At 38.9% G+C, this 26929-nt stretch overlaps 1 protein-coding gene across 1 annotated transcript in view; it reads right to left on the bottom strand.

Moving 5' to 3' along the window:
• LOC119790390 (AF4/FMR2 family member 2-like) overlaps window positions 1-26929 on the bottom strand; it is a 248207-nt gene that overhangs the window by 109764 nt on the left and 111514 nt on the right. The window contains exon 2 of the mRNA XM_038295934.1: window positions 11072-11192. Within this exon, the coding sequence (XP_038151862.1) occupies window positions 11072-11192 (121 nt within the window). The remainder of the gene's footprint in view (window positions 1-11071; window positions 11193-26929) is intronic.

The following is a 26929-nucleotide window of genomic DNA, read 5'->3' on the forward strand; positions in this document are numbered from 1 at the left end:
CTCTACCAATAATGACCCATTAAACAATTTAGTCTAATTAACCATTTTGTCAAATCTTTTTCATCATGGAAAAAAAGGAGCCAATTTATAAACAGGAAGTAATGGTGGACATATGAGTTTTTTGTACATGTGCAGCCCAGTGAATGGCTGGTTTTGCTAGAAGCTGGTATGTCTATAGTGGAGCTAAAGCACATAAGGAATGGCAACATAGATAAAGAGATAGTAGACATTAACCTGTTACACACAGATGGTTTCAGAATCAAATGCTGCCTGAATAAATAAACTGAAATAAATGAATAAAAGATCAACAATAATCTGGTCTAATTGCAACCTTTTCGGTACCAGAGTAAAGGTAAGAGATAAAACAATATTCCTCCAATGGAACTACTGCCAGTACGGTTTCTATGTCTGATTTATTTGCAGTTGGACAAAGAGAAATTCCTTTTTTTTTAGCCTTGCCTAAAGTTTTATTTCAAAATTAACAATAAAGTCATAATGAAAACCTTGTGGGCATTTTGGCTTCCCATTTCCTGTTAAATTCTAAATAGAATGTAAAATCATCCTTCTCACTTCTGTCAATCTGCAGGTTTACTAGTCGTTCCTAGAATCTCTAAAAGTAGAATGGGAGGCACATATTTTAGTTATGAGGCTCCTCTCCTGTGGAACCAACTACTAGTTTTAGTCCGTGAGGCAGACAGCCTGTCTACTTTTAAGACAAGACTTGAAACTTCCCTTTTTGATAAATCTTATAGAGTGGCTCAGGTTACCCTGAGTTATCTGTAGTTATGCTGCTATAGGCTTAGACTGCTGGAGGACATAGGAACCCATTTTTATCATTCTGCTTCATTCTATCTCAATTCCCCCACTCAGCAGAATCTGTTAGTTCAATCTCTAATGTTCTGCTCGCTCTGCTTTTTCTCATAGTAGCTTCATCTGGTCTGTTCCTGTTTGGCTGTGACTCCATCCTGGAGAGAAATATCAGCTGTGCTGCTGCCATCAACACCTTTGTTTATAGATGGTGGAGATCGGCCTGTTTTCCAGTGTAGTCCTGTTTCTCTGACTGTGACTGGCTGGATGTGCTCTCTTCATCCTCTGACATGGAAGTTGGCTCAGAGCTCGTCTTCCTGGCTGTGTGTTTCCTGGATGGGGCCGCCTTTTACAGTTCCCTTTTCTTATCTCTGCTTCTGTCTCCTTGAACCCCAGTCAACCTCAGCAGATGGCCGCTCACACTGAGCCTGGTTCTGCTGGAGGTTTCTTCTGTTAAAAGGGAGTTTTCCTCTCCACTGTCGCTACAAGCATGATTAGTGTGTGCCTTCGAGTCAATGACTCCAGTTGACTGTATGATGTAGTGAACTGTAAAGACGCCTTGAGATGACATGTGTTGTGAATTGGTGCTATATGAATAAACTGAATCGAATTGAATCACCTCGACTGCTGCCATCAAACCTTCAATTAAGCTTGATAGAGTTGGGCCTGTTTTTCAGTGTGTTGTCCTGTTTTTCTCCTAGACAAAGCTATGGGCTCAGCTTTTACTGTGACTAGCTGGATGTGCTCTCTTTCTTTGACATCAACACTGGATCAGAGCTCGTCTGATTAACTTCTCCTTTTCCAGACAGTGTTGTTTGTTTACTGATACCCTTTTCAACATAGAAAGTATTGATGAATCGGTGCTTCTATGTTCCTTTTCCATGTCAGATTCTCTCCCCTTGAACCCCTGTCAGTCTCGGCAGATAGTCGCTCACACTGGGCTCGGTTCTGGTTCTTATGGAGGATTCCTACTTTTAAAAATCAAATTTTTTCTCCACTGTTGCTGCATGCATGCTCAGATGGAGGGATTGCTGTAGAGTCAATGACAAAATGCAATCAAACGTCTATTGTCTCTACCAGTGGCGCCTCCAGAAATGTTTAATAGGGCTGGCTAGATAGGGCTACTAAAAATTCTGGGATGGCACACTAAAACTAAGAGCCATCATTTCAGGGGTTTAATCTACTATCGAGGTAAACCTGCCTGTAAAAATCATAAAGACTTAAGTAAACACCAACTTATATCTTGGTTTATTGTGTGATTTTTTTCTTGTTCTTACATCGCTGGCTGTGCACAAAGGGATGAAATGCTAAACTTTTGCTACTACAATTTACCCTGGCAAGTGGGGTATTGCAGGGCATTGCCAGGGCATTGCACAGGGTGGCCATGACATCCCCTGGCCACCCCCTGGTGGCACCACTGGTCTCTACATTCTCATCCAGCAGGAATCAGTGACTGGATGCAATTAGCTGGTTTTACTTAGAAACTTTGAACCTTAATCCGACTCTATGATCTGCTAGAATTGTTTCTGTAAAGTGAAGTAACGTGACTTGTGTTATGAATTGGCGCTATATAAATGAGTTAAATTGATGAAACCAGGGACCTATTGTTTAAAATAATGAAAAAAGCTTTCATACAGATAGCTTCTACTACGGTACTAAAAAAAAGATTTGTAGAGGAAACAAAATGTGTTCATGCTGTTTTTGTCTTCTGTACTTCAATCTTTAAAGATAATTCTCAAAATGACAAAAGTCGATATCAGCAAGTTAACATTTTACAAAAAACCCAACAACTAATAAACTTATTTCATCTCCGCAATTCTTTGTACATAAAGGAAGTGAGAATGTTTCCTAAAAGGGAACAAACAGACAGAGGGAGATAATTATTACAAGAAAGATGAAAAGATATCTAATGCAGAAGGCTGAAATACTACCAACTATTTAAACGTGTCCTATAAAGTCTTTCTTTGCATAATTTTTCAGTAATAAAACCAGAAATCCTCCAAACACACAAATAAATAAGGACAGAAAATGAATTCAAATCAGGACGGACAGAATAGTCTTCAAATAATCCCAACAGAAGTCGCTCCTTTGTGTCCACGCTCACACAAACACTACAAACCGTGGAGAGCCTAAGTTAGCTGTGAATAAATTAGCCCATCTCGTCTCCATCTCAGCCTCATGAATAAAAGATCCGGTGGCTGAAGAGGAACAGAAAACACATTTGCGGAGATGTAAAATGGAAAACAGAGGAGAAGGAGAGGATGAATACCTATGTATGACTGCTGTGTGTGCGCATGTGAGTGTATGAATAGATCAGTCCCAATAGCTGCTAACAGCATAACGCTCCTTAACAGGATTAGAAGAGGGATTAGCTAATAGCTGACAGAGAAAATGAACGCTAGAGAGAGGAGAAAAAAGGCAGAAGTGACAGACACAAACAGGTGTCTAGGAGAAAATACTAAAAACAGAAAAGGAGATCATTTAGGCTCTAAAAACTCCAATATAAGAATGCAAAAGAAAAAAGCTGAAAGTTCAGACTCGACCTGAGAGGAAATGTAATTAGGTATGGGCTTTGGCAAAACTAGTGCATTGATCAAACAAAGGGAGCATAAAAAACAGAAAGGCTTGTGTGGGTAAAGGAATCAGCAGAAGAAAGCAGCGAGGTCCCTTTTTTAACGTTTAAAAACACCGGAGTATAAAAGAAAGAGGTAAACAGATGGGGGGGGTAGTTGAAAGGAGCAAAAAGAAAATGAAAAGAGTAAACAAGTTGTCCCCTATGAACGCTGCGGCGACCCAGTCCCTTTTATCAGGACTTTTTCTCTTCAGTTACAGCTTCCCTGTTCCGCTAATGACTGCAATTAATGAGGAAGCTAAATAATCTCTGAGCAGCAGCATATTACCAGAGAATACAAAAAAAAAATCCACAATAAGATCAAATACCTAAATTCAAGGCTTTGGTATTTAAGCTTAGCAACGAGCTGCTAAGAGAGCTAAAAGTTTGCTGTAAAAGTCTAAAGCCCACTTGGTAATTATGGTATTAAAGTGTTCTAGGTTGATTTTAGACATTTGTAGATGATCAGAGATGCCGGTGGAAAAACTCTGTGATCATATCTTTGATAAACAACATTTGGAGAACGTGGACTAAACTGTGGGATCTGCTTTAAAGTAATAGTGAAGCGGCTGTTCCAACCGTTGCATTTCCGAATTCTCCTGTGTTGTGCACGGCTTTTTTTGTTCTTTCTTTTTTTCAGAAAACAAATTTACATTTTAAAAAAACACTTTTTCAATTCCCAAAACAAATGATCATTTGAGGAATTCAACCGGAAAGGGTGGGTACTAACTCCGAGGCTGAACCGGTCTTGTGCGAAATTCTGTTTCTGTTCCCCCTGTGTTGGGTTGGCTGCAGCCAGAGAGGCGGATCTGACCATTTTCAAGGCGCTCCTGATCATTTCTCGGTGAAAACAGCTCATATAATCATGTCAACTTTGTAACATTCAATTTAATCGGTTGCTCTTTTTACAAATTTGTAAAATAAAAACATTAACGAGGTCTCCTTACGCTGTTTTGTGTTGCTTTTTTTTTTAAACGCCAAGAGAATCGGTATTTCTCCTAATTTTGTCCCTTCAGCCTGACAGAAATAAACTTCAGTCACCAATCACATATTTCCAACACGTAGTGTATTTTTTATTTTTCATTGCTGATATAAGAGGATGGAAACTGGCTGATAGGAGGGCACACAAATTAAGAAGTCCTGCGAAGATGAGTGTAGAATTTCTGGTTAATCCCTTTCTAATGTAAAACATGACAGATTGCTGGATTAAGGACATCCCTAGTATAACATATCACACATATCAATTGTAGAGAAATTGGAAACAGTTGCTCTTTATTTACCTCCATTGGAGGAGGAGAGGAGAGAATGGATATTTCAGCTGACTGAAATAATCTGTTCCCCTCCACAACATAGGAAGAAATTAGTGTACCTGCAAGTCTTTAACTGTGCTTATTCCTCTGACCATCAACAACAAATCCTGTGGATTTGGTTATATTTAATCTTCATTTGTCATAATTAAAAGAGAATGATATAATGAGTGGGAATTAGTTTCAAATGTGCTTCAGACCAGGTCGCTTCATGGAAGTCACACAGGGAGCAAAATAGCGAACATGTTGATGGAGGCAATGGGGCATAACCGGAAAAGTAGCCGCTGTTGTTACAGATAATGCTGCCAACATGCTAGTTGCTGTCAATATCACTGAGCTCTCACATGTTGGCTGCTTTGCCCATGTGCTCAACTTGGCATCGCAGGCTGCTCTTAAAACTCTTGGAGTCACACGGCTTCAAAAATCAGCATTGAATTGAATCGAATTGCATCGGATCGGATTAAATTGCAACAGCAATAAACTAAATCGAATTGAATCGTGAGGTTCCTAACAATACCCAGCCCTAGAAACGACACTGTCAAGGAACGCTATGGACAGCGGAAACATGCAAGAGGAGGAGAGTTTAGTGTCGGAGGTCGTGGATGAGTCTCCTCCATCCTCCATTTTTTATTTAGAGGAGGAAAGCGGGGACGAAGATGTTGTGGAAGAGGACGCCAGGGCGGCAGAAGCTTGGTTTGGTGTAGAAGGCTTACAGCCGTACATGTTTGAGCCCTTGGCTCGCAGCGCTGCCAGTTCTGTTAGCTCTACGCCTGCTGAAGACACAGACGTCCATCCCCGTGAACACTGGGACGGAACTCAATGGGAAAGGAAATTATTCTTATTTCAACCGTTGCGTATATTAGCTGCGACATATGAATCAAGATGCTATGACTAAAAAAACTGATTGACAGATGACCTGATACATGATTGACTGAATTTAGGTGTTCAGGCTGACGTATTACTAACTGGCCTGCAGAAGATAATGAAAAAATCCCCACAGATTTTAAGACAGGATTTTTTTTAAACAGAAATTTTCTTAATTTGGTCTGATAAAGAGTGCATTTATATACATGTTTGAGGCAGAATGATTTTACATTTAAATACAGTATGTTTTCCCTATGACTTTTAAGAAACAAATCATTAGGTTTATCTTACTGTTCTGTTATATTTTAATCCAGCAGGGTCAAATTGGCGTCATTAAGGGAAAAAAAGAAGAAATTTATGCAACAAGAAATCATCATACATTGAAAGAATTGTCCATGACATCAAATTAGATTTCCATGTTGTTTAAAGTGAAAATGTATATTCTTGGTTTGAAACCTTGAATTTCATTGTGGTTTTCTTGGTGTGGAATGTCTAAGATATCAAATTTAGACACCTTTAAATTAATTAGTTAATTGATAAATTTCATCCATTTTTAAATAGAAAAGAATCACTTTATTTATCCAGCACATAGCTTATAAGCAAACAGAGTTAGCTGTAGATCAAATAGATAAAAATGGCAGCATTTAAAACAACGAGAAAATAACACTTACCAGGGACAATATTATGACACACAGGCGGTGCGCTGAGATTACTCATTTAAATTTGCTATTAAATCATGAAAAATAAGTGGATGCAGTAATAATTAGGTTTCATTGATTTGTGAGGCATGAAATATACAATTTGGGGGATTATTACTACCCTTGAAGGTCCAGTTTTATAATGGATACAAATAAAAAATGTAAACCTAACCTTGTTTTGTTATTTCAAAGCTGATTTTGCAGACCGTAACATGGATGATGCTTATATCCGCACCTCAGCGCTCACACTGGCCAGGCCACACGACCCTCCTCTCTCTACACACAGATCTAGACCTCACCTCTTCACTATTAATTAGCTCAGCAACGATTACCAGGAGTGTGGAAGCCCCTGGAATTGGATTCATTATCAGAAGAACAACCTCTCATTTGCTTCCAATGACCCTGAACCCAGAAGAGCATCTGAGGAAGGAACCCTCTTGTCCTTTGCATTTAGACACAGCAGGTTAAGATAAATTCAGCCAAGATTCAAAGCTGCTCTGGTCTAACCAAGTGTTTAAGTGCCTGGTGGAAGCTAATGAGAGTCAACAAGCCAAAATCAATTTAACACGGAGGGGACGGAGACTGCCTGAGGACTTCATGCATGTCTGCTTTACATTTTTGTTGAGTTAAAAGGAAAAATGAAACAACATCTGAACATAACAACAGAACAACTACAAGTGTTTTAGATTTTAGCCTGAAGGAAAAGAGGATTTAAAAAAAAAAGTTGCAATATCTGCTTTCCCATCCACTGAACAACAATAAATGATACAGAAAGCTTCATTATTGTTTTTCACTTATAATGGCTCTATTCAAAGGATAATCCAAAACAAGCAGTTAAGATTCATATAAGCTTAAATCACAGAGCTGGGCTGTGACAGCTCCTTCGCTAACCATTGAGTGTTTTTGTCATGATCTGGCCCGATTGCTCCACCTTAATTGCTTATTTTTTCACCTGCCGTTTTCCCTCCCTGCCTTAATTATCATTTATTCCTCTCACCTGTTTCCTTTGCTTTATATTCTGTTCAGCCGAAGCTTTCGAGGCCAGATCATTTCATTTGCTTTCCTGTTAGTCTGTCTGAGTGTTTTCTATATTATTTCATGGTTCAAGTCCTGGATCATGGCAGCCAGTGGAATTAGGGTTTTGTGTCTGTCTCATCTCCTGCTTGTCCACTGTTCCTCCCCTGCTGAGCCCTCTAGGTTTTTGGCTCAATGTTTTTATCCCCGTAAGCCTGGCTCCAAGGTGGAGACCAATTTAAAGGTCCTGCATCAAGTTCTGGTTCCACATCCTGTCTCTGCTACCCTCTGCCACTGAGCCTGTCCGTCTGCACCTGATCCTGTCTGCTCCTGACTCTGAACCTGCCTGGGAGCATGTGGATTACCTGGAAGCCTGGAACCTGTCACTTGTCTGTTCCTGCTTGATGTGAAACACTATCCAGGATCGGCTTCCTTCGGGTCCTCCAGGACTGCAGCCCCGGGGACAGTCTGGGTGACGTGCGCCTCGTCAGTCTACAGTCCAGCAGCTGGATTGCGCACCTTTCCATGGAGATGGACTGGACTGTTAAACCAGGTAAGTGACCAACTCGGATAATCTTTTGTCAGATGATCGTGGTCACTCACCTGTGTTTCTCTCATGAACAGAGTGTCTGAGATTGGGCGGGGCCCCACCCCCCACCTGCAGTCGCCGCCAGCCACAGATCCAACAGCTCCACTTTAGTTTCTGTTTGTTAGTGTTTTTGTTTCAATAAACGTTCTGAACTTTCCTACTGACTGTCTCTCCTTGAATACTTGCTCCATCTGTCACGTTTTGACAATTTTTCATGAAAAACCACTTCAAACAACCTTAAAAACATTTTGTAAAATTTGGTAAGTTGCTTTAAATTTTGCCATTTGCACATAAAAAAAAAAAAACACTGAAACACATAAATCAGACATCATAGGATTGTGAAAGCTCCTTTATCCATTCTAATTTGTAGTGCTACACCGAAAGACAATGGTTTCTACCCCTTGTTTAAGAAAAGAATCGTCACAACAGTAAAAAGAAAAACCTTGAATCAAATAAAGGTAATAAACACAAATTCTATAAAAATGAACCAATGAAAGTCAGACATTGCTTTCAACCATACCTTAGCAGATTTAAAGATCAAACTCATAAAACCAGTCTGGTTAAATCAATCAAGTTGTATCCTCTAATTAGCATTACAGGTGTTTACAATCTAGCAATCAGTCAGTGGGCATATATATAGGGCTACAGGTGGTCACTGTGCTGTTTGGTAACATGGTGTGTACCACACTCAACATGGAAGCAAAGGAACAAGAGTTTCCTCAAGATATCAGAACACTAGAGAAAAGAACCATATAAGACCATCTCCAAGCAGCTTGGTTTCCTGTGACTACAGCTGCACATATTCATCACAAGTATGAGACCAATGGAACTGTAGCCAACCTCCCTGGATATGACAAATAAAAACTGACCAAAAATCTGATGAGAAATCAAAGAGATGGATAATAGAAATGTCAACAAAAGAGCCCAGAAAAATATGCAAAGCAATTAAAAGTGGACTTTAATCTCAGGAATATCAGTGTCCGATCACACCATCCGTCAATTTTTTGCCAAAGTGGAATAATTGGGAGATGACCAAGGAGGACATCAAAGTTTGAGCCAAATTACCATTTAACAACCTACAAAGCTTCTGGGAGAATCTCCTATGGACAGAAGAGACAAAACTAGGAACTTGATTATGATAGAGAAATGAAGAATATCAAGAAAAGTAAAACACGGAGGAGGCTCTGTCATGCTCTGGGCTGCTTTGCTTCATCTAGAACGGGGTGTCTGGATCTCTGCAGGTCATGGGTCAGACCAGACATGGGCAATGTGGAGTCAACAAGTCATCTCCATGCCATGTATTTGTTCTACCCAGCCACTGAAGCAGGTGAGTCCAATCTTCACCGTGAATTAACCTGTGCAGATTGGACTCACCTGGTTAATTGGCTGGGTAGATTAAATACATCACATGGAGATGACTTGTTGACTCCACATTGCCCATGTCTGGGTCAGACAGACAGAATGATGAACCAAAACGCACAGCTAGAAACAGCCAAGAACGGCTGAGAGGAAAACATGAGGCTCTTCTGAAGTGGCCTCTAGGAGCCCTGACCTCCATCCTGGAGCAGAAAACTTGCTGAGAGGAGCAGAGGTCTGACTGATGCTACGTTCACACCGGATGAGCATTGAGCAGCAAAAAAGCTTCTGCTGCTTAATTTTTGATGCTTGTACAGATTAAGATCAGACACGCTTCAAGAGCAACTTTGATGCTCCTGAAGCGCGTCCAGTAAAGTGTGTCCAGATGCATCTGACGCTTCTGCTGCTCCTGTGTTCACTGGTTTAGCTATTTTTGCTGTGATGAGCTGGTAAAAAGTAGTTTTAATATATCTTTAAGCAAGAAAGTCCACATAAAAACATTGTGCAGTCAGTTCATCCCGATAACGATCCTGTCTTATTATTATTTTGCTGTTGGAGCCGCTCAGACCCCCACATACTGGCGGTGCTGTCACTGGGAATCCCCAGCAACAGCTGGGTGTTTTCCGCTACTGTTCATCGGGGCTGGAAGCAGATGTTAGCGTTTTTTTTACATACATAATCCAAACGGCAGGCACCAGAATAATAAAATCGAACATATTTTGACATTTTAAGTTAATTTAGGCATTAATAAACTGTTTCAGAGGAGTGATCATAGCGATCTGCATCAGCAGCACCGTCTGTCTTCTTGCCAGCTTCTAGATCAGCTTCTCTCGTTGAGGAGCAAAAATTATATTTTTCCAACCCTAGCATCTGCTGCTTGTGCAGCGTCTCCGATGCTTCAGATGCTCAGAAACTCATGAGGCGCTGCTTCAGCTGCTCTAGACCTGCTGCAGGACAGTTTGATGCGCCTTGATGAGTGTCAACCAAATGCTTTGCGTGTAAACTGACTGCTTCTGCTGCTTCAGCAGCGTATGTTGTGAATGTAGCATGACAGAAGAGGAACCACTGATGGCAGCGATAGACTCTAAAGGCTGGGGAATTAAACATAAAGTTAAGGGTGCCATTGTTTTGCCCAGGCAAAACATTTTTTTTTATTATTCTATTGAAGAAGGGTTGAAACACAATGTCTGACTTTCATTTGTTCATCTTCAATAATTTTTTTTTTCATTATTACTTTCAAATTCAAATGATTTCTGCAACCATTTTGTCTATGTCTGGAAATTCAATTTAATTCAGTTTATTTCTAGAGCACCAATTCACAACACATGTCATCTTTACAGTTCACCAGATCATCCAGTCAAATTGAATCAAAGTTTTCTATCTAAGGAAAACCAGTTGATTGCATCGACTCATTGACTCGAATGCAATCCCTCACACTAAGCATGCTTGTAGCGACAGTGGAGAGGAAAAACTCCCTTTTAACAGGAAGAAACCTCCAGCAGAACCAGGCTCAGTGTGAGCGGCCATCTGCCGAGGCTGACTGGGGTTCAAGGAGACAGAAGCAGAGATGACCTGGCTTGCTGTAGAAGTGTAATATGAAATACAAAGGTAGAGACAGGACTGTGTATGCTTTAAATTTTCATTAAGGTGCCTAGAATACAAAAAATAAGAGGGGGGAGGGGGGTGCTGCTGTCCCAGCAGGAACATTTATTTGTTCCTGTAAAGTATTTAGCTTTTTCTCTTATTAGACACACATTTTGTGAAAGATCTAATGTTTGTATCATTTTCAAATATTAACTAATTGTGTCGTTTTCTTTGCTCTTACTTTATAAGGTTCTCCAAAGAGGTTGAATCCAGTTGAGAACAAGTCTTCTTCTTGCTGGACCTCCTGGTTCCTCCTCTCCCACTCCCTCCTCTTCAGGGCACTGCGCTCTGATTCAAGATGGCTGCAGAGATATAAGAACAGAAGCTTGTTAAAGTGGCGTTTCTAAAACAGCAGAAAAAAATCTAAGGGGAAAAAAGGGGGTAAATTAAAAAAAACAGGGTCACTGGTGTTGATGCGCTGGCAGACACTTCTCTGAATCTCATTCAAACCTGGAAACAGCAGAACAAAAAAAAAAGGAGAGACAAAAGGTCAGGCCTGGTAGGAGGCCCAACACTTTCTCAAAGCGGAAAAGGTGACAATCTTTAATAATCGCTCATTGTGCTCTAAAAGGAGGGAAATTAAGGCCGTCCACCTGGCAGCCGCGCCTCCATCGCTGTCGGTCAAAGCTCCAGTCATAACTCCTGCAGAGTCATTTGACCCGCCAACAAAGCACCAGCTGGGCTTTAATCAGATGGAAGAATTTGGATGTCAGGAAGATTGTCAGAAGTTGTCCAGGGGATTTTTTTTTTAGTGAATGTAAAAGAAGCTTAGCATTTCTAGAGTTTTCAACAAATTTCTATTCAATTCATTTTATTTATATGGCTCCAATCCACAACACATGTCATCTCAAAGCACTTTACAGTTCAACCAGATCATACAGTCAAATTGATTTAAAGTTTTCTATCTAAGGAAAACCAGTTGATTGCATTGACTCATTGGCAATCCCTCACACTAAGCATGCTTGTAGCGACAGTGAAGAGGAAAAACTCCCTTTTAACAGGAAGAAACCTCCAGCAGAACCAGGCTCAGTGTGAGCGGCCATCTGCTGAGGCTGACTGAGGTTCAAGGAGACAGAAGCAGAGATACAAAAAGCAACTGTAAAAGGGCAGCTCCGTCCAGGAAACACACAGACAGGCAGACGACACGGCTTCAAAGGAGTCTTGACATATTTTTTCATCTGTCAAACAATTGAAGAACTGACTAAAAACTGAGATCTTCTAGGTGTGCTGATGAAATTTGCAGTCATACAAAGAATTTGTCCCTTTTTAAAAAATATATAACTATTAAGTTTACATGTCCCTAATTGTGCTGCATCATCATCAGAGCAAATTATTGCCCTAACAGTGCAGAAGGAAAGTTTATCCACAGTCATCGTCTATATCTGCATGCAAATATCTAAATATGGCCTCCTTTATTTATACTTGTTTGAAAGTACAATAAGCAGTGGTGGCTAAGCTTGGTATAACCGCTCCATCTGTAACTTGGTACAGATGGCAAACGCACTGCTCTATCAGGAAACAACATAATTCAAGCATTTAAAACTATTTATTCCCTTATTCAAGAACAGAGGGAAAAGATTAACAAGATAAAAAACAAAGGGTAGATGCTAAGGGAAAAATGAAAGTGAGTTATGAGTAGGACTCTACACATCTGAGCCCGTAAATTGATCTAGGTAGAGTTTTAAATTCTCTACAAAATGGTTCAAAAGCTGTTTTCTCTTCATTGTTTCACTCTTAGGTCTAAAACTTTGTAAACATCAGAATCAGGTTGATAACAGATGTCTTGGATAGGGAACACAACCATTTTTGATGTGTGTGCACCAACACGGGCGTCGATATAAACACTCGCAGCCCTTGTTCAGGCTCACATGCCATCAGCAGAGTGTTGCACCGCTATAGGTCAGCCCTCAGGGCTCAGCAGGGCCTCGCATGCCGACCTGATCTCTGGTCCTTGTTATAAAAAGGCTATGAAAAAGATATTTAACTGCTGTTTTAAGTATATTCATTCCAAATAAGTTAAAAAACATTCCACTGGACTTTGTTTCCAAGTTTTATGGCGTTTCGCTTTCCATCCAGGAAGCTTTTTCAATTCAAAATGTCAGAAATAGTGTTGAGGTCGAGGCTTTACAGAGTGGTTTTGTTGTTAAAAGTATAATTTATAACAATCAGCCACAGCACGTAAGCCGAGTGGAGCATGGAGGAAGCAGTGGAGCAGAAGAAATATGGTGGAGCGCAGAGCAGTTTTCAATTTAAAAGCCGGAGCGAGGATTTCACTCCATAAAAACATACACTAACTATACTTAACAGTAGAGTGGGTTTACATAAAGTGATCGTTGTGGTCAATTTTATAAAAAAAATTGATCACATACATGCATTATACGCTATTATCTCATTTGCAATGGGATGCGAGGTGACCTTGTTTTAATGTAGTCTAGTAAAATAAATTAATAGTTAAATAGGAAACGCGGGGAAACATGAATAGAGCGAAGTTTTACGTTCACATCAGGGAAACAGTGTGATAATATAACAGCCATTTAAATAAGACAATACACATGTATCAGTCACAAAATCAAACGCAGTGTGTCCCAGGGCACTGGCATCATTACATAAAGAAAAATGTCAGAAAATGCCTTCTTCTGAAAGTTTGAGTGAGCATGGAGCGATTTCGCCGAAGCGGCAGGAAAATTAAGGTGAGCTAAACCTGTAACTTCCAGGTTTAGCTCCCCTGAAAACCACTGCTAACACTTTATCATTCCATTTTAGACCAGCAGATTGAGGAGTCACTGAGTTCCTGGTAAATTTAAAGCCATATTCACCCCTCTAGATTAAATCCTACATCAAAGAACCAAAGCCATGTCTGATCTTGTAATGCAACGGTTCCCAAAGTGGGGGACGGGTTCCCTCCGGGGGATTGTGAAACACCAAATCAGGGTCTGTGGGATAGTTTTCACAGTCATTTAAAGCTAAGGTTACCAAATTATTCAGCTTCTGACCCATAACACTAGGGGTAAGTATTGGCATGGTTGTTGCGATACGATACTTGGGTCACGATATTGCAATATCACTATATATTGCGATATTTTCCCCTGCTGTCCAAATTAAATTTATGGATGAAAAAGCGTTTGTTTTATATGTTCATCAGAAGATATTGATCATTTACTTTTTTTGGGTTTGAGTCAACGTCTTCCACTGTGACTGCCTCAACTACAGATATGGCGCCAGAGTGGCGGTGCAGAGGTAGCCCATTTTCCCTCATTGTTTTAGATACGTGTATTTTTTTCTTTTTAAAAAATTGAAACAAGGAACAGAAAGACCGTCGTTATTGGGCAGCCAAGTCACGATTTATCACCAAAATGATTTTTCCCCACACCCCTACATAATACTGCACCAGATTTAACTCATGACCGAAGCTAATGGTTGAGTATATAAACATCGGAACAAAATCTAAACACCCCAGGCATAACAAACTTACAAACAGCAAATACAACCAAAGCTGCTTTTCTATCTTGAAGCACTTTAACATAAGGGTTCATTTTTTGCTTTTATCATAAGTGTTGATCTTAAGACCCCACAGTAGTTGATCATGGAGCCCAAGTGGGGTCACATCCCATACTTTGTAAATCAGTGATCTGAACTGATCCCTGAAGTATATGAAGCGCCAAAATATATCATGAAATACATAAAGGTGTGTGTCCCATGAAAATAATATATGTACCATTAAATAAGTAGATGTGAATAGTGTTAATATTGATTCAACTTTCACAGTAAATATACCCATACAATATAAAATGTACAATAAATAATTCAAGATATTATTAAAGTGTTGATTTAAATAAAAGAAATGTTTTCCAATATGAATATAATTTGTTAACCCCTGTTGTTACCAAGAGCTAAAAGACATATGAAAGCAGTATATAACTACTGGAAACATGAGAGACTGGCTAGGGAGACTGGCTAGGGACCGCCCAATCCACCCAATGACCCTGATTAAAACACAAAAAAAATATATATATATTTTTTATAATTACATTTTAAATCAACATTTAAAATATTTTGAATATATTAATATGTATCTCTTAGATCTGCAAGATACATATTTAATCTTAAATGACTAGTAAAGCTTCAATCAATTTTTCATTGGATTGATTTTTTTTTCTGCCCTAGAGCGCAAAAATCTTTGCCAATTGACTCTCATTAAAAGTTGTACATGCACAGTAGTTCCTCTGCATTACAAAGGTATAGGAGAGCTGACAGGAAGTGTATTTGCTCACCATCTCCCGCCACAGTGCAGATGTTTTGCGTGTGATTGACAAGTCGTGTAACAAGAGTTGGAGACGCATTGGAGAGAGAGTGAGAAAGAAATGGTGCAAGAACCGTCCTTTTCAGGACCAGGTTTAGCAAGAAAGTTTGGCTAACTGCATGCAGCGAGGCTAATGCTTTATTCTGCTTTCCCTGCCTCCTTTTTCAAACGATAGGATCTGACCCATCATGGATAAAGACAGCTAGGACTGATTTAGAGCACTTTTTAGTAAAGGCAAAGAAGAATGAAAAATCTGGGATTCACATGAAATATAATATGATATAATGTACTTTTTCTAGATATTTGTTAATTTGCATAGTTGCTCTTAAATAAACATTCTCAGAAAATAGTTTGCATATATTAAAAAAATATAAAGCTGACTAATAGTTTCTCCGTTATTAAACTGGTACTTTATTTTTTTAGATGTGTGACATCATATTGGACCATGAAAAACACACATTTATCTTCGCAAAGCCTCAGAAGGGTAGGATTTATGTACAAAATGTAAACCTGTATATGAAATTATATTTTGCTTTTATAAAGTTTGGTATACGTCTATTTTGAATTTACAGCCCCCCCCCCCCAGGAGAAAACTCCACCAGCCGCCACTGCTACTGGGAGTGGAGAAGGTGATGAAACTTTCCTTACATAAGCAGGTATTTTTAGCAAAAAAAACTCCTTCTACTGCACAGTCACACGTTCACCCTGTTCAGTCACCAGCCTCCGCTGAGGAATCCATAAACTGGCACTGAGGCGAACTCTCCATAAAGCAGAATAAGGTGCAGGAGTATGTGACAACACAAGGCTGGGGCCCGCTGACCTGGGAAGGGGCCTCCTGTTTTATCACACCCACTGCTGAGAGAAGAGACAGGCAGACTAATTAGGGATCAGCACGATTAACGGAGACTCCCTCTTTTCCCTTTACAAGACCTCGCGTTCAACATTTAATCCATCAGCAAGATGTGCGTGGGAGGGAGGAGAAGAGAGAGGGAGGGAAAAAAAGGAAAAGACAGAGAGACCCAGGGGAGGGAAAAAGACCCAGTTTCAGGGCAGCAGACAGTTTCTTTAAAAGGAAAGAAAAATAACAGAATGATGAAAGACAGAGGAGAGGGATGGGGAGAGGAAGGTAGAATGAGAAGAGGGAAGAAGCTAAAAAGGACGAGGAAGCAGAGGGAATTCCAGACAAAATGACTGACAGGTGAGGTGTACGTCTGCGCCGATTACAGCCATGAATGAGGAAGGGGTCGTTTCGCGTGTTCTGGCTTGGCTGCTTGACATGAGCGTAATCTGTCAATGCGGAAAGATTAACTGACAGCGCTGTCACTGCTACAAACACAACCGTATACAGTAGGCTACACAACGCACACATCTCCAGGGCTGAGCCCCATGTGATGGATCACTGTCTCTGTATCCGTCTGTCACTCGCTTAACTTTCACACGGAGGGAATCAGGTCACATGAGATAATTAACACAAGATTTATTTCCCAGCATGCAGCAGGAGATGAAAACAATTCTATGTTCTACTAACGCAGGTTAGCTTTTTGCCGAGGCATCTCCTCTGAAATGACCTTGTTTTATTTCACTACAGACAGTAAAGGGTAACAGTACATCTTGTCATGAAAAAAGTTGGACTCAAGTGACTATTTGGTTTCCTGTCAAAGTAGAGTCAGGGAATTTAAAGTTAACCCTCGATTTTTATTAATTTCCTTTTCTTTTTTTTCTACAGTGTCCTGTCTGGCAATGTGGCAATAAGAAGAGTTGTCTTGATCCCAAAAGAAGCCCAACAGATTTTACTTTCACAAGAGGAGCAGTACGGCGATCGCCATAGCGTTCCGCTTGATTTATGCATATGAATAGCTTTATTCTAATTCATGCAGGGTGTATTTCAGATTATATGGACACTGCAATTTAAGTAAAACAGGAAAGGAAAACCAAGAAAAAATGAGAAAAGATGTAAGAAAGAGGAGATAAAAGAGAGACAATGATTGTTTTGAATTTCCGATAGGCACGATACTACTCTTACAGTGCTAGAATCGAGGTACATTCTTACATTCAAGCAAGAAGGTTTTGGATTTACTGAAAATACATCTTACGATAAGCCAATGGATACATTAGCCTCAAATACAGGTATGTTTCGAACCAAAAGAATGCAGCAATGTGTACAATGTCAATAAGAAGCAGCTGATAACCCTAATCACCAAATTATTTAAGGTAAGCCTATGGAAACATGAAAACACCTAAAATATACTGAACAGTGGGTCCTGAGGTAGGAAAATCACTAGTCTGGAGAGATCAAAGAGGGTAAGTAGCTGCAGTTTCAACAGGATGTTTAAAAGTGATACAAGTTTAACTCTTTTAACGGCAGTAAGTTTGTGCCTTTGTAGATGGGAAAGATGTCCGGAGTTCCTCCTGGCCAGAATTTGTAAAGAGTTTGATTCATCAGTTAATTTCACTAGATGTGAAACAAATGGTAGAATATACGTATGTTATCAGAAGACAATGTTTTGGTTAAGGAGGTGTTTAAAGAAAGTAAATAATGACACTGAGGGGGATACTTATATTTGGTAATGGTACCATATATTATGTGAAAACAAGAAAAACATCAATTACAATACCCAGAAATATTTACAATCTGCAGGAAAAAAATTGGTTTGATATAGTGCACTTTAGAAAAATTCAGTTCCGTGGATTCAGTGGTTCACAGAATTAACAACAAAATACAGAAACAAATTCAGCAATATTCAAAGATGAATGCTAAATGCTACATCCAGATGAAGAGATCAATCACTTGGATGCAAATAGTCCATGATCTAAGTTTTAGCAAATATCCATCGGTAAGTGTGTGTACGTATGTATAAAAGACAGTAGAGGAGGTAAACAAAGTTTCCGCCTCCTACCAGATCCTCAGGGTCAGGATGTTATGAGACAGGTTCTGTTCCAGGTAGTAGCTCAGCATTGATTGGTCCATAACTGGCCTCACCTGACCAATTCCCGCAGATATTCGACACACCGTGGCACCAGTTGCTTTCTACAAACCACAGTAGTTGACACATGTGCAGCTGCTGATCCTACTGTTATAAACGTGTCTTTAGTCGCTCTCATTGACGACCAAGTGGCTGAAGCTATAAAGCCTGATTACTAATTAAATTCTTAAGAGAGATTACTTCAGGACATAGATGAATTTCTGAAAATATGATTTTCAGCCACAAGCGTGGCTCTATAAACCGTTCCTATAATTTACTTCAGCAGGTTTTTTATATTTGTTTTATTTTTCCATGGTTGGATTAGCATGTATGCAGATGATGTTGTGATCTACAAAGAGGAGGGAGCAACTAAAAGAGAGCCTGTTCAAGTAGAGGAAATGCTACACAGAGAAGATGAACAAACTTCAAAAGCAAAGAAAATTATGTGTGGATCACAGAAAGAGATGCCTAGTGGGTTAGAGCAGTGCGCTTGTGCTCTGAAAAGGTTGCAAGTACCCGGTTCGATTCCCACTGCCATAACTCTGGGTTCCTGAACAAGCCCTTAGCACTGCTCTCCAAAGGGATGAGTTAAATGCAGAGTTAATTTCTCCACAGTGAGATCAATAAAGTTTAATTATTAAAAAAAGAATACCCTACTTAATTAAAGCAGTATTTAAAACAAAAGTCTCTTTTTTGCTTAGTTAATTTAAAATGAGCAATAAAGGTTTTTTACTCATTTTTAAACATTTTCCTTCTATATTAATTAGCTGAAATGATCTCTTTCTATATTAACCATAAAATGAGAAATTGCAAGATGCATTAATTGATTACTAAAATAATCGATAGCTGTAGCCCTAATAAAAAAATGTGTATTTATTACTTTGCAGAGAACACAATACCTGCAAGATATTCATTAGGTCTGTGGAATTGGCTTTATTTAAACTTTGTTTTTTGAGACATAAGTTTTGTCTTAAATGAATTAGGTGTAGTATTTTGTTCTGATTTCCATCCTTTTATTAAAATGAAAAAGCATTTCAAAGACTGAAATGAAGTAGGGGGGAAAAAAACGATTTGATGGTTCTATAGATCTATCGGACGGGATGGGTTGGGATTATTAGCAGGAGTGATATCAGCAGCAGGCGTACTGTCAATGTTGATATTTTGGGTGAATGAAAATGTAGTGACGGCAGCTTTCTTTCCTACCACTCAGCTTCCCTTCTAAGTGTGTGTGTGTGTGTGTCCTGAAGTAATGCTGATAGTCAGAGTAAGCTCTGGGAATTTAATCTCAGCAGAGCTATGCTGTGCTCCCCTGATAACTAAATGCACACAGCCACACACGCACACACAGGCTGAGGTCTCTAACTGAGCCTCGCTTTCCTTTCATTATTTCCACTGCACAGAAAGGCAGAGCTGCACACTCGTTTTGTTGGTAGTGCCCCTAAGCAAGGCACTGATCCTTTGAGTTAGCAGATTGCATTTAATGGGCAACTGTCCAGATTAAAGGGGATTATTTTGCTTGATTAATTAAAACTACTACATGGGCTATTTGAAATAAAACAAACTATTGCAGCTGTAGGTAGCATTGGAAACCTGAAATATTAAGTAAAACGAACATATCGGCTACTAGGCCATTATTAAACTATGTTATTAAGGTTTTTTTCTGGTTTTTTTACATTTCATCACATTACGGCCATAAATGTAATTTGGAGATCTCTAATCGAACAAGTCAAAGTAATACATAAAGAATCTTTTTAATAACTTCTCTCCATTTTTTATTTTAAAAATGATTTAATTCCTTATAAAACAGAACAAATAAAACGTAAAAATTCTGACAGAAAAGGAGCGACAAAAACAAACATAAATGATCTGCTCCCTAACATATTAAAATTATTCATAAAAATTAAATATTTAATATAATTCCAATCAGTACATGGATGCTCCCACCACAGCATATAGTGAGATGAGGTTACACACAGCAGGTCTCTACTTGTTAACTATCGAGTGAATTTTGTTCTTTTATAGTTTTGTAGCAAGGAGTGCCTTTTGGAGTTTTGGGAAAAAAAGAAAAAAAAATCCAGAAATGAAAAGCTTTTTTAATAAAAAAAAGATTTTGATAGAAACTTTGCTGTTTTCTCAGATTTCATTTATGCTTTTTTCATATTTTCTTTCTTTAATTAATATGTTTTTAAATAATTTTTCTTATTTTATATTTCAAAGTTTTATTTTTCTAATTTCTCTTTTCCAGATTGAGGTTTAAAAAGTTGAATTCTTTTCACATTGCGCTTTGGAGTGAGGAGGGAAGATGTATTTCTATTGGTCTGCTGGACATTAGCAACATTTTATGGAGCGTTTTGATTGGGCTAGAAGAGAAGAAAATGTTACCTGTAAAACATCTGAAAAGAAGGTAACTTATAACATAAATTTGGGAAAATACTATTTAAATCTTTAAAGCCTGTATAAAAAATTGAAAACAAAAAGTTTTCAGATTATTCTTTGTCATTAAAAAAAAAAATGTATAAAATATATATATATATATATTTTTTTTTTTTTTAAATGAAAAAGCTTCCTGGATGGGAAGCGAAACATCTTCAAATTTGGAAACAAAGTCCAGTGGATTGCTTTTTAACTTTTTGGGGGGAATTTCTGTAGGGATTAGATTAGGTTTTAATTATCTACTGTAGGAATTCTGTATTTTTTATTTTGACGTAACCCTTTTATTATTTTTGCTATTTGTGTCTTTAAACATTAGTTAATTTATACATACATAAGATGCTTGTTTTTTCATGTTTTCATTTTTACTATGTATTTTGTTTTCTTTCCTTTATTGTGATTTAGTTTGGGTGTTGTTTTGCTCCAGTTCAGTAACCTTGCATCCACACAGACTCCTTCAATGATTCTTAAACAGCAGTTTTAACAGCAGAAATCAGCACTAAATTAGTACTAAAAAATTAGACCACTTTGGTTTAATTTGTAGCTTGATGGGTGGATGGTGAACTCTGAATGACCTAAAAATGGATCTTTAATATCTCTAAACAAAAGCAGAACAAAGGATTAAAAAAAAAGATAATTTTAATTGAACAAACCAGCCTTACGAAGCACTAGCCATTCGGTCTATTTGCTGAGTTTTTTTCTACGTGGCTGGGGTGTCAGCCTTATGCAGCTTAGGCTCCTCCTATTTCATGATGCGGTCTGTGGTGTAAACACCGTGCAAATGAGATGCACAGTGGTGAAATCCCTGCGGTGCTCATAGAAATTACAGCATTTGGTGTCAATACACCTGTTTTTTTTAAAGGTTCTGTTCATTTTTCCTCTACAATAACACTTCTAACAAGTGTAATGAAACAAAGCGACCTAATTAAAGAGATGCTACCTGGGTAATTTGATCTTGGTTTATGTGGTGCTGGCAGCATCCTGCTCTAGATAAGCAGGGTGGACAGAGTTGGTTCTGCACGGACAGAGAGGAGAATCAATAACTGCTGCCCCAGCAGTTTTTATCTGTTAGAGAAATATGGAAAAACAATCATTTTGATACACTTTTAGGTGTCGGTGTGTAATAAACCCCTGTACAACATTAAAAAAATTGAAAGAAGGTCAAAGGGCTGCATAGAGGAATTATTCGTGAGTCCAAAACAAGAAAAAGAAAAGCCGTAAAGATCCTAATAAACAGCAGAGGAGCATAAAGCTGAAGAAGCTGGTCGATGATTTGACTTGAATGTGTTCTGTCATCGGCAGGAAGAAACGTTCCAGTCTGTGGATGTCATCAGGGCTTCTGAGGACGCTTCATTGAAAATCTACTGGAGCTCAACTCAAGCTGCGTTGGTTTCTTATGGGAATAACTGTCAGGGCCGTTTAAAGCAACCATTTGGAAATACTTTCTAACCCATCTGAAGCCGTCAGGACATAGAGATGAAAGCTTCCTGTACAGCGATGGCATACTAGCGTGGATCCAAGTCTTCCTGATGACACGACCACATTTGTTTCAGTTAAAGGAAACAGAGTGATGGTTTCTAACCTTTCGCATTAGTGATTGTACCGCTAACAAGAACCCTGAATGCTGTTCTCTTGTGACTAAAGGTTAACAGTAATGCTCCAAAAGATAAACCTCTAGCTAAAATACTGAGATTTCATGGATGAAGGCAAAGTGCACAATTCATTCTGAATTAAGCAAACATGGCCTTAAAACATTGGGGAAAATTGTAAGTGAAAAAAAACCCCAACAAACTTCTGATATGGACCATGTGGGTGGTTACCCAGGGCGGCATTAAAAGGAGGAGGCAAAAAGAACCAGAATAAATGTAATAAGTGTGCTTCTCAGTGCCGTGGGTAGAAACAGAGTCTAGGTTCCAGACTTCATTCGGATCTGCAGGGCTTTTTTTCCCCCCACCTCAGAATGTTAGACAACAATTCTGCATTTCAATTGGTTGGGTGGATGACAGGAAGCGGGGCTACTGGGAACCATCACTATCAGTTAAACAACCTCAATCAATTTAGATATTGGGACTGTTTTCAGACACATGAAAAAAACAATAACAACACTATTAAGAAGCCTAACATCTAAATTTTTGCTGAGTTTGTCTTTGGTACAAGAACAAGGTTATAGATTGTTATAGATTCACTCATTTTAATGTATAAATAGTTGAGGAGATAAAAGCGGAGTTAACTCCAGCCAGTGGTTCACCAGTCAAATTAACCAGTTAATTAAAGCTGGGCATACACTGTGCGATTTTTTCAATCGTTGCACGCAGCTGCAGCTCACATTGTACGACGAAACGGCAGGGTTTCGTCGTACAATGTGAGTTCACAGCTCATGATGCATGTTCTCACACTGTGCGACCCGACGCTCTGATGCGATCTACCTGCTCACACTGTACGCCTAAAAACCATGTCGGACTCAGCTCCGCAGGGAGATGGTGGTAATCAGACTCGTCTATCTGGAAGGCAAACCAGTAGAAGAGGAATATGAAGCTCACTAGAGTGAAACGCACTGCCTTGGTAGTTTGAGCAATTCTGTGTGCTGAAAGGCCTAAAAAGAAAAGGCGACAAACACATGGCTGAGCAAACATGGCTACTACGGTCTGTCAATTTTACAGAAAGAGCTACATTTCACTCGCATCCCCACCATGCTTTTGTGTTTTCATCTGAGAAGAAGAAGAAGAATCCTTGTTTGCACACTGAGTGATTTACCCACGACGGCCGACTGAAAATCAAACATGTTTGATTTTCTCACGACTCCTAATCACTCGATACCCCCTGTACACTACACAATGCACGATAGGGCTGAATGTCGGCCCGATCGAAAAGTTCTCGCACGACTGGAGAATCGTCCCGAAAAGAGCCAAAAATCATAGAGTGTAAGCCGGGCTTAAATGGCATTCTAAGTCATGGCTTCTGTATTCCTGGGTCTCAGACTTCCAGCTACTAACGTCGAACCCGTCTCATTGTGACAGCGTAGTTTAAATGCTCTGCAGGTTTTAGGTGCTTTAGCTGACTATTTGGAGCACCACTTCATGTTATGTGGATATGAATTTACCGAAACAGGTGAGAACTTTGTCCATCATCAACAGAGGCTCGAGCTTTTCCAGGAGTAAAAACAATAGCATGACGAATTCACAGAGGACACTGAAAGCTGAATAGCCTAAAGCTCTTTTTTTAGACAGCTGCTTTTAAGAGACTGCAGAAGTTATTTCTCTGGTAAGAATGATAAAGATGTTGAGGCATTTATTTTGCTGTGACGGTGCGTCATCCAATACAACTTTATTTAAAAAGCACTTTAAAACTTCAAAGGGCTTTGCTATGAAACAACATAAAACCATTACACAGAGTCAGAGGACATTTATAAAAAAAGATAAAAGCATAAAAGACATAACAAAATTAAAATCAGAACTATAAAATCTATACTCAAATTAAATATAAATTATTTAAAATAATTTATCACAGGCTAAAATCAACATCTCACATAGTTTTGAAAATCAAAGCAAAGAGATGAGTTTTTAGGAGCGATTTGAAATCAGAGAGGTAGACTTTTTAATCAGAATTGGAAGGTCGTTCCACGTTTTGGAGCTGCCACAGAGAAAACAAGATCTGCCCTAAGCTTCCATTTAGCTTTAGGCAACGCAAGAAGCAGCTGGTCGGTTGACCTGAGTGAACGGGAGGGTGTATAAAGGTGCAACTCAGAAGGATAAGATGGAGCAAGAAATTATCAGTATCAGAAACCCCGCCGTATTTGGCCCTTGTTCTACTAAATGTTCCATAATGAACAAAGTGTTATGGCAGGGAATACAGGTGCTGGTCATAAAATTAGAATATCATGAAAAAGTAGATTGATTTCAGTAATTCCATTTAAAAAGTGAAACTTGTATATTATATTCATACATTACATACAAACTCATATATTTCAGATGTTTATTTTGTTTAATTTTGATGATTACAAATGACAACAAATGAAAATCTCAAATTCATCATATCAGAAAATTAGAATATTACTGAAGACCAATAAAAACAAAGGATTTATAGAAATGTTGGCCAACTGAAAAGTATGAACATGAAAAGTATGAGCATGTACAGCACTCAGTATTTAGTTGGGCCTCCTTTGGCCTGTATTACTGCAGCAATGCGGCGTGGCATGGAGTCGATCAGTCTGTGGCACTGCTCAGGTGTTATGATAGCCCAGGTTGCTCTAATAGTGGCTTTTAGCTCTTCTGAATTGTTGGGTCTGGTGTATTGCATCTTCTTCTTCACAATACCCCATAGATTTTCTATGGGGTTAAGGTCAGGAGAGTTTGCTGGCCAATTAAGAACAGGGATACCATGGTCCTTCAACCAGGTACTGGTAGCTTTGGCACTGTGTGCAGGTGCCAAGTCCTGTTGGAAAATGAAATCTGCATCTCCAAAAAGTTGGTCAGCTGCAGGAAGCATTAAGTGCTCTAAAACTTCCTGGTATGTGGCTGCGTTGACCCTGGACCTCAGAAAACACAATGGACCAACACCAGCAGATGACATGGCACCCCAAACCATCACTGACTGTGGAAACTTTACACTGGACTTCAAGCAACGTGGATGAAGTGCCTCTCTTCTTTTCCTCCAGACTCTGGGACCTTGATTTCCAAAGGAAATGCAAAATTTACTTTCATCAGAGAACATGACTTTGGACCACTCACCAGCAGTCCAGTCCTGTTTCTCTTTAGCCCAGGCAAGACGCTTCTGACGCTGTCTGTGGTTCAAGAGTGGCTTGACACAAGGAATGCGACAGCAGAAACCCATGTCTTTCATACGTCTGTGTGTGGTGGTTCTTGAAGCACTCACTCCAGCTGCAGTCCACTCTTTGTGAATCTCCCCCACATTTTTGAATGGGTTTTGTTTCACAATCCTCTCCAGGGTGCGGTTATCTCTCTTGCTTGTACACTTTTTTCGACCACATCTTTTCCTTCCATTCGCCTCTCTATTAATGTGCTTGGACACTGAGCTCTGTGAACAGCCAGCCTCTTTAGCGATGACCTTTTGTGTCTTGCCCTCCTTGTGCAAGGTGTCGATGGTCGTCTTTTGGACAACTGTCAAGTCAGCAGTCTTCCCCATGATTGTGTAGCCTATAGAACTAGACTGAAAGACCATTTAAAGGCTTTTGCAGGTGGTTTGAGTTAATTAGCTGATTAGAGTGTGGCACCAGGGGCCATCAATTTTGAACCTTTTCACAATATTCTAATTTTCTGATATGATGAATTTGAGATTTTCATTTGTTGTCATTTGTAATCATCAAAATTAAACAAAATAAACATCTGAAATATATGAGTTTGTATGTAATGTATGAATATAATATACAAATTTCACTTTTTAAATGGAATTACTGAAATCAATCTACTTTTTCATGATATTCTAATTTTATGACCAGCACCTGTAAATGCTTTAGCCACATGTAAGGTTCGGAGTGAAGGCTGCTCCAAACAGAAGATAGAAAAAGATTAAAGACAACAAAGTGCTAACATTGCAAGAGAAAAACAAACCTAATTGCTACTAATTAGCACTTTGCTGTCATTAGCTAAAAACAAACTGTAAGGCACCCCAGCTTCCTTCCAAAGAGATTAATACAGATTTATTGGCATCCATTATACTCAATACTATGGAAGAGGATTAGGGCCACTGAAAAATAATAAAGTTTTACTGATTTCAGAATTCTCAGAATTTAGAATTCTGTGAATAAAATCAGAATTCTGAGGTAAAAAAGTCAGAATTCTTAGATTAAAGTCAGAATTCTGAGATTAAATTTTGCGGGGAAAAAAAGGCAGAATTCTGAGATCAAAATCAGAATTCTGAGATTAAAGTCAGAATTCTGTGAAAAAAGACAGAATTCTGAGAAAAAAAAAGTCAGAATTCTGAGATTAAAGTCAGAATTCTGAGAGTAAAATCAGAATTCTGAGAAAAAAGTCAGAATTCTTAGATTAAAGTCAGAATTCTGAGATTAAATTTTCCGGGGAAAAAAGGCAGAATTCTGAGATCAAAGTCAGAATTCTTAGATTTAAATCAGAATTCTGTGAAAAAAGACAGAATTCTGAGAAAAAAAAGTCAGAATTCTGAGATTAAAGTCAGAATTCAGAGGGGAAAAAAAGTCTGAATTCTGAGATTAAAGTCAGAATTCTGAGAGTAAAATCATAATTCTGAGAAAAAAGTCAGAATTCTTAGATTAAAGTCAGAATTCTGAGATTAAATTTTGCGAAAAAAAGTCAGAATTCTGAGATCAAAGTCAGAATTCTGTGAAAAAAGTCAGAATTCTGAGATTAAAGTC

Source organism: Cyprinodon tularosa, unplaced genomic scaffold (genome assembly GCF_016077235.1).
Source record: "Cyprinodon tularosa strain WSP-4 unplaced genomic scaffold, ASM1607723v1 ctg363, whole genome shotgun sequence".
NCBI classification, from domain to species: domain Eukaryota; kingdom Metazoa; phylum Chordata; class Actinopteri; order Cyprinodontiformes; family Cyprinodontidae; genus Cyprinodon; species Cyprinodon tularosa.